Source organism: Impatiens glandulifera, chromosome 4, assembly GCF_907164915.1.
Source record: "Impatiens glandulifera chromosome 4, dImpGla2.1, whole genome shotgun sequence".
NCBI lineage: Eukaryota > Viridiplantae > Streptophyta > Magnoliopsida > Ericales > Balsaminaceae > Impatiens > Impatiens glandulifera.
In genome coordinates this window covers 20,316,414-20,325,439 of record NC_061865.1, presented here as the reverse complement: position 1 = coordinate 20,325,439, position 9,026 = coordinate 20,316,414, and the positions used below count along the sequence as shown (strand labels likewise).

The window sequence follows — 9,026 nt, the reverse complement described above, 5'->3', positions numbered from 1 at the left end:
ATTATATAGAGACTTAACTCAGTCTTCTTCAATGACTTGGGACTCCAAAATGATTCTTAGTGTAGGTATTTCAATCTCGATAGGTTATACGTTATACATACTGTATACTATTAGGAAGTTTTGTCTGTCGATGTTCGAGCAATCGTACGATATCCCCATAAGGAAAATGGTAACTTTTCATGTCAATCTTTGTATGTGTTGGTAATCTTCTTAATGATCCTAATCATATTTTTGTGAACCGCTTCGACCGCGCCATTTGTTTAGGGTCGATAGAGCGATAATTTGTGGTACTCAATTTTGAATTCTTTGAGCAAGGATAAAATCTTTCCTTGAAAGTGTCTTCCATTATGTGAAATAATGACATGAGGTACGTCATATCTAGCTATGATATTGATGAGGATGAACTTTGCCACTTGAGTAGATTTCAGAATCTTGTAAGATGTTGCCTCGACCCATTTAGAAAAATAGTCGATACCTACGAGTATGAACTCATGTCCATTTGACGCATGGGATAAATTTTCCCAATGAAATCAATGCCTCATGTAGAAAAGGGTCATGTTGATGTCATACTATAAAGCAAAGATGTCGGGGTATGTTTTATGTCAGCATAGACCTGGCATTGGTGACAGCTTCTTACATAATTAACACATTAATGCTCCATATTTTGCCAATAATATTCGAGACAAAGTATTTTCTTGGCGAGAGCTAGCTCATTCATATGTGGACCACATACCCCTACGTGTACTTCTTTTACGATTTGTCGTGCTTCGGGACCATCAAGGCAAAGATGTTTTGACCATCAAAAGATCATCTATATAGCTTATTAGCTATCCAAACATAATTAGTGGAATACTAGCGTAGGACTCTTTGTTTCTTAGCTCGGAAATGGGACAGGTATTCTCCATACTCGATGTACTTTTAAAGAATGTCGAACAATGGTTTGGTGGGAACTTGAATGGAGGCTATCACTCCGGTTTAAAGATCGGGCTTCTGTTTCTGCCGGATTTTCAGATGTTTGATCTTAATTCTAATGGGTTTAGCCTCTAGATAGATGGGAATATGATATCGAACAATGCTAGGATCTACACCGGGCATATCCTTGTAAGACCAGGTGAACACATGTTTGTTAACTTTTAACAATTCTATCATTTTATGACGTTCGTCATCATTCACACTTTGTCCAATCAATACAATAAACTATACAACAAATGAATGACAATTAATTGTTTATATATTCACGTATTCGTATGAATATATAAACAATTGTGTAAGAAAAAATAATAATTAATGAAAACAAAAGCAACAAACATTTCGAGATTGCTCACGAGAGCAAAGAAATTATCAGAAGAAAACCAAGTTCTATCTCAGCATGTGAAGCTAAAATGCTAAGAGTAGTCGTATTAGATTCTACCCATACACATGGATCTTCCAAGAACTTCTTGTAAAATGACAAGAAAAGTTCAAATACATAAACAAAAGAGAATCATTTCATCTTTACATGAGAGTGATTGCAATACGCGTGAAGGTGATTGTAATACGCGTGAGGGTGATTGCAATATGTGTGAGGGTGATTTGATTGCAATACGCGTGAGGGTGATTGCAATACGTGTGTGAGTGATTAGAATACGCGTGAGGGTGATTGCAGTTGTTAGATCCACCAGAATAAAAATATTGTAATATCATAGGGGCATTACAACTACAATATATAACATAATGTTCATAACAAAGTTTGGATCATAACTATACAAACCAGGTCACTAACTAAGAAAATCAACTAACTATAACAAATGTACATTAACATACCCATTTGAGAATGCGAAGGTTCTTCTTCAACCGAACAAAGAGTCGTTTGGGTGAGGAGAGTCGTGGGGATGGGGATTAGGGTTTCGAAAGAGAGAGTCGTGGCGGCTGAGTTGGAGAGTCTAAGGTTTTTGTAGGGAGGGAGAAAAGATAGAGAGATGAAAAGGGGAATGCCGGTTGATTGGAGGTATAAGACCCTTTAGGGCAAAAAGAACATTTTACGGACGGAAAGTATTATTTTTGCAAAGTTTATCAACGTTGTTAATTTTTCGAATTTGACCCATTATAAGATAATTTTGTCAAATTTCTCCATTGTAAATGAAACATGCATATTTTAATTGAACCATTTTTTATGATTTTATTTATATAAATAGATTAAAAAAAAAAAAAAAAAAAAAAAAAAAGACAAACAAACATAGAAACAACGATATACGACCAATACAAGACTAACAACTCAATTTTCAATAAGTTTTTCCAGTTCCACCCAGACTAGGCTCTAGGAGAGTTGAGAGAGATCATCAGACTACTAATCTTCTCATCCATACGTATTTGCACTATGTGGATTCCAGGATTTGTATGCCTGATTCAATTTCTCTGATCTAGACCCAGCCAGCATTTGGCATCCTTCATCGATTCAAATGGCCGGTAGTAAACTTCACTCCTCACAGGCAAGTTCCAGAACCAGATCTCCAGTGTTCTTATGTCTCGTATCTCTCATCACTCTCTCCCTCATTCTCTACATCGTCTCCATCTATTCTTCTCCTTCAGCATCCCTCCCAACCCTTGATTCCGTAAACCCAGATAACAACTTCCCCAACCCACAAACTGACTATTCATTCATCGCCTCTCTTTGGAAATTTCTTCAAGCCTTAACCCTTCAAAGATCTAGTTTCATATCAGACGATACCTACGTGGGTTCATCGATTGATGAAGATGTGAAGAAGTTGGACGATCGGATTTGGAAGAGAGAAACCCAAGAGATTTATCAAGACACCACCTCCCCCCTACGAGTATACGTTTACAAAATGCCACATAAATTCACCTACGATCTCCTTTGGTTATTTCACAACACATACAAAACGACCTCAAATCTCACTTCCAATGGTAGCCCTGTTCACCGTTTAATTGAACAGGTTTAGCCTTTTTCTCGTCTTAAATTTGTTATTAATCAGTGGCTCAACATAACATGTATGCATTTCTTTTGACAGCATTCTATAGATTACTGGCTGTGGGCAGACCTGATAGCGCCACAATCGAAAAGGCTTTTGAAGAGTGTGGTGAGTGTTGAGCGGCAGGAGGATGCAGACCTGTTCTACATTCCGTTTTTCACAACTATCAGCTACTTCTTGATGGAGAAACAGCAATGCAAGGCACTTTACAGGGTGTGAGTGATTTTTTATGTCTTTGGTTAATTGTTTGTTACTGATTATGATGTTATTTCACTCTATGGCTTAGACATACATATATTTGTTCTGAATAGGAAGCTTTGAAATGGATTACAGATCAACCGGCTTGGAATCGATCTGAAGGAAGAGACCATATTCTTCCGGTTCATCATCCCTGGTCTTTCAAGTCTGTCCGTCGCCACTTGAAGAATGCAATTTGGCTGTTACCTGACATGGACTCCACTGGGAACTGGTCCTCATCTAACTGTGGCACTTTTATTTCTCTCTTATGTTCTTTTGGTCTCATAATGGCGGTATTCAGTAATTGGAATAAATTCTCAGGTACAAACCTGGACAGGTTTCATTGGAGAAAGACCTCATACTTCCTTATGTCCCAAATGTTCATCTTTGTGATCAGAAGTGCTTGCTAGAAAGTGAGTCCAATAGAGACACTATACTCTTTTTTCGAGGGAGGCTTAAAAGAAATGCGGTGAGTCTCTTGTGATGATTTAGGAGTTATCCAAGTTTATACTTTATAGCTTATATAATGGGCTCTTTTGTCATCAACTTGTCTTCATGTTGACGATGATATGAAAAAATAATTTGATCATGATCGTAAAAAAGATTTATACCAAATGAAGCATAAATTTAATTTGAATCATAATTATCTTATACCAAACAAAACAAAAAACACTTTCAATTTTAACTTCAGTGATTTTGCTATGGGATCGGAATTGTGATAGAAATTGTGACAAAATACTTGTTTCGAAAGAGACATTTTTTAGGACAACATTGATCTAAAATAGAATTGTTTGTATGCACTCTATACTTGTGTGCCCCTTACTTAATGTCTTGGATTCATTTATCCAATGGTTGAGGTCTCTAATAGATACATTGATTTGTTATCAGGGTGGAAAAGTACGAGCTAAACTCATGGCCCAACTAAGTGGTTTTCAAGGTGTTGTGATAGAAGAAGGGACAGCTGGAGATGGAGGAAGAGAAGCTGCTCAGGCTGGCATGCGCAAGTAAAACTCAAATATATATTTGTTAGTTTTTTCTTCTCTCTGTACAATTTCTACATTATATTGATTATACATGCTTCTGTCATTTTACAAACAGGTCTATCTTTTGTCTAAGCCCTGCCGGTGACACTCCATCATCTGCCAGATTGTTTGATGCTATTGTTAGTGGGTGCATACCTCTTATAGTTAGTGATGAACTAGAGCTCCCCTTTGAAGGGATACTTGATTATCGGAAGGTAGTGTATTTTCAGACATCAATTGATTATCAGAAAGATGACTAATAAAGGGCTGCTTAGAGCTTGTATGATGTGGGGTTATTTGAAACAAATCTAGGTTATGAAACCAAAATCTTGTTTGATGAAAAAGTGGGTTATCCAATTAGCTAAAGTTGACATTTGGGTTAAATTACTAAAATATCCTTTTGTATTTAATATTTAAATTTTATAAAAAATAAAATAGGTGTAATTTGGTATATGATTTGAATGATTGAGCAGACCTGCAGACATTTATTTATCTTCTATGAAACCTGTTGTCTCATATGGCTTTGCAACACTTGTTTTGAGAAAAAATTAAAATTTCAGCAAAACCATAGTCTAAGTGATCGGCTATTGTAGAAATACAATCGAGTATGTACAAGTCAAGACATAAGTGGTGATGAATAAAAAAAATACACACAAAGGGTGAAATATGCTCACTGAATCACTCAAAATGAAAAGTGTATAAATCTCATACTGACACTCTCCTAACATCACCCCAAAAATATTCGCTTTTGATCTCTTTCAGATTTCGTCATCTCCTTATTCTTTGATTTTCTCCTTTGCGGCACTTATCTTATGCTTGACTATTCCTATTACATACTGTATAGTGGTCTAGTTGTTTTGTTTGTCATTTAATTATTCATGTTCTAATAATGAAAGTTGTGCACTGTTTGTGATTGAGAATTCGGATAGTAAAGTTCGCTATTGTAATTTGTTTTGGTTTTTACCTAAATGCAGATAGCTGTATTTGTGTCTTCAAGTGATGCTGTTCAACCTGGGTGGCTCATAAATTTTCTCAGGAGTATTACTGCTCCTCAAATCCGAGAAAAACAGAGATATTTGGCAAAGGTTTGACCTGAGTTATATTTCTTTTTTATTGTTTTGGCCAACTAATTTGATTATTTGAAAGCTTTTTCAATATTATGTAATCCTCTTATTCTTCTTTTGTGTGATCTTTTTTTCTCAAGTATTCGAGACATTTCCTATATTCTCATCCAGCTCAGCCTTTGGGTCCAGAAGACCTAGTTTGGAGAATGGTAAGTTAATCTTTTTCTTATTTTAGCATACTGTACTTTTACTCATGATTTATTTATAAACTTGAGAAAAGAGCTTTGGATTTTAGTATAATAGATTACCTTATTTTTTAAAATCTCTTGGTAAATCTATAGCCTATATATTGAGACATTGCATAGGAAGTGAAAAGGCATTACAATTTAGGTTCAGCTCGGTATCATCATCTTTCTTGTATCTAGTGAACCATAGTACTTTTCTCACCTGCACTATGCTAGAATTTCAATTCTGCTAAATGCAACCAAATTCATTGTGTAAGCAATTCCAGAATATTGAAAAGAACAGATTGTGGAGTTACAGTCTAAGATCCATAATCCGAAATACTAAGCATAAATTATGAAGCAGGGGTTGTAGTCAGAAATCTAAGGCAGGAAGGGGACATTTCATACAGATTGGTGTTTTTTAACACATATTTTTGCGAAGATCACAGTGAAATCCCAACAAAAAAAATGTTCACAACAAATTATGGTATGAGTAGTTATAAGTTCCAAACAAAATTGAAAAGAAAAATTATCCACTCTCAAATCTCGAGTGAACCAATCTTAATACCCTTGGCTAGGAGACATTTAATAACTGTTATCTAAGATCACTTAATTATTTATGAATGACTAATAAAAGTGTTCAAAAGACAACTTTAGTTACATCATTATAAGGGTAAAACCATCTTTATGTATTTTCCTTCATATTGGTTCCACATTTTGCACTCAACTAGTCCTATCTAAATCCCTAAGAAACATCTCGGGCTCTTTCTTTCTTCCCTTGCTTTAGGAATCATAATTTATTTTTTGAAAAGGCGATTTATCCTGTGTTGTGCTGATTAACTAATACATGTTCTTTGCATTTGAATTGTACACAAGAACAGATAGCAGATAAAAGGGCCAACATTAGGCTTCACATTCGAAGGTCACAGCGGGTAGTGAATGAATCGAGAAGCATATGCACTTGTGATTGTAGGGTAGCCAATGTGTCGCTCTAGGCAAATGGTTCGTATTGATACAACCTTCGAAAGTGTTAAAAACAGTTGTTCTTCTTTAAGATATATTAAGGCATAAAACAGTTGTTCTTATTTAAGATGGTTTCTTTTTTGTTTGTTAAAAAGGTTGTTAGATTGATTTGTGTTTTCTTTTTATTTGTATTTTAATTATTTTCCAATCATTATTCTAATAGATCAAATTATGGAGGATAGTATAAAGAAAGAACCAAAATTATTAGACCCATTAGAATGATATATAACATTTGGACATAAATAAATAAAATTAATCAATCTTTCAAGATTCTTTTCATTGTTTTAGATACAAAAAATACTATGTTTACTACTTTCTTAGTTTAGAGTGAGAAGGATATTTGCAACTAAAAGTCTAAACCCTGAGAATTTGATAAATGAAAAAATAAATAAAAATATTGACTTGGCACAAATGAAGTGAATTAATTAATTAATTAATCAATATAGTTTTTGCTATTTCTTGTTTTGTTTTTTAAAAAAAAAAAAAAGAATTAATAAAGGTTTACATTTTTCAAAAATATAATCAATTTTGTTTTCTTTATTTGTATACTAGATATATGTAACTTAATTTGTGAAATAAATCAAACAGTCAGTTTCAGTATATTAACTTGATTAAAAAAAAATCAGTATTGTTTGATGTCAAATGTTATTGTTAAATAATATAATTATACCTACAAAAATTTTGGAAAAGCAAATATAAAAATGTATATTTGTTCCTAAAATTCAGAATTGAATATTGGTTTGAACCAAAAAAATTTAAAATTTATTTAAAAATATATATTTTTAAATATCTTATTCAAATATTAATATAGATGAAATAATATTATTAAATATATTTTAATTATATATATATATATAATAATTTCTTTTAAACTCATATTTATGCCAATATATATTTTTAATTTAAATCATAATAGATAGTAAGTTTAACGGTTTGATTGCCGCCACTAAACTGATTAATCAAAATGTTGAATTCAATTTAGTGGTTTCATAAATTGTTGTTCAATCAACTTGGTATGTTCAATTTAGACTTGTTCGGTTCAATTTAGTCATTTCGATCAATTTTTTTAAAATAAAATTATATTACTTTTATTCATAATGTCTCAGAGTAAGGAATCATATAAACGTTTTTGTTAGTCAAACAATAATTTGTCTCTACATATTCAAAAATTTTAAACGAAGTAAACAATTATATTGAGATGTAGAAAACATACATAAAATTGAAAACTAACTATCTCGGGTTTGGTGATTTTTGTAACTTCAACATTAAATTTTAACATGTTTCTCATTTCAATTGAGTAATCATGACTCTTCTTCACATGCGTGCGACATCGTAAATATAAATTTACTCGTTTGTATGTCTAACTCCTTAAATTTCCTTCCTAGCAGATTTAATATATCATGGTTCCAAAAAGTACCCTTAAAAGTGTCAACTAAGTAGGTTGGTTCTCATTTTTTTAGTTATCCATATTTGAAAATGTTGCATTAATTCGGAAAATTAACTGAACATTTAGTTGTTGGGAGTTCTCCCCTTCCTTGGAAAAATACTGGTCCATAGAAGACTAGTTTTGTTAATCAATATGACAATAATGGGATTACAGTCAAATTTTAATGTTTTCAAATTTACATATAGCTTAAATTATTGAACAATTATCATTTAATATTACATATCTTGATTTAAACACAAGCGCATCTGGTGTAGTGGTATCATAGTACCCTCCCACGGTACTGACCGGGGTTCGATTCCCCGGATGCGCAATTTTTATTTTTTAATTTGTTTTAACATCCTTTCTTGCAAATAAAAAACAAACTGGCATGTCTATTTATATTAAAATATATCTAAACTATATGATTAAAGAATATATTTTATCTTCTTAGATGGACAAAATATATATTATTTATCTTCAAAACTATTATACTAGTCTATTATAAATTTAATACAAAAAGATGAATGGATAATAATTATTTTTTTCTATGCTTGATCAATAAAACCCCTCTCCATAGATCTGCTCCTGGAGACACTCTTAAATTTGGAATATTTGGTTCTATCATCTATGGTTGTTTTTCACGAGGTCAATGGAAATATTCTCAACTAAGACAATAAAAAAAACATGGATAAGAGAAAGTATATTTAAAAGTGTTGTAAGAATCAATTGGCAACAATGAAATATTTGTTAAAAATGGGACATAGATAACCAGATCCTAGTAGAATATGTACAATATGGTCATTACAATGTACATATTCGATTTACAATCGAAGTATGATGAAGATTTTGAAGATGTAAAAAGAATGGACGAAAAAAATATAATATTAATAAATCTAAATTTCATACAGAGATATTTAAGTTTGGAGAAACGTAAACTTTTGAAGGTTTCTGTCTCACATAAAATAAAACGTGGTGCCACGTCTAGAGCTAAATGAGCTCTCTTTGTGACTCATTTTTGTAAGATGTTATTTATCTTATTATTTTTATTTAGATTGTGATTC

At 32.5% G+C, this 9,026-nt stretch overlaps 1 protein-coding gene and 1 non-coding gene across 2 annotated transcripts; both read left to right on the top strand.

Annotated features, from left to right (window-relative positions):
* The first annotated feature begins 2,264 nt into the window (after window positions 1-2,264).
* LOC124936554 (probable arabinosyltransferase ARAD1) lies at window positions 2,265-6,662 on the top strand. Its single transcript, XM_047477059.1, has 9 exons — window positions 2,265-2,933; window positions 3,009-3,182; window positions 3,281-3,438; window positions 3,528-3,675; window positions 4,095-4,210; window positions 4,305-4,443; window positions 5,203-5,313; window positions 5,433-5,501; window positions 6,398-6,662. Exons 1-9 carry the CDS (start codon window positions 2,439-2,441, stop codon window positions 6,509-6,511), a joined length of 1,524 nt encoding a protein of 507 aa, XP_047333015.1. The 5' UTR covers window positions 2,265-2,438; the 3' UTR covers window positions 6,512-6,662.
* Window positions 6,663-8,225: 1,563 nt separating this feature from the next.
* On the top strand, window positions 8,226-8,296 carry TRNAG-CCC. Its single transcript has one exon. It is a non-coding gene; the product is annotated as a tRNA-Gly (tRNA).
* Window positions 8,297-9,026: the final 730 nt, after the last annotated feature.

What these genes read in the sequence shown, in the direction of transcription:
- LOC124936554 (XM_047477059.1), top strand. Translation starts at nt 2,439, where the DNA reads ATGGCCGGTAGTAAACTTCACTCCTCACAGGCAAGTTCCAGAACCAGA. An exon ending in TTCACCGTTTAATTGAACAG is followed by an intron (nt 2,934 to 3,008) that starts GTTTAGCCTTTT and finishes TTCTTTTGACAG; the next exon opens with CATTCTATAGATTACTGGCT. An exon ending in GGATACTTGATTATCGGAAG is followed by an intron (nt 4,444 to 5,202) that starts GTAGTGTATTTT and finishes ACCTAAATGCAG; the next exon opens with ATAGCTGTATTTGTGTCTTC.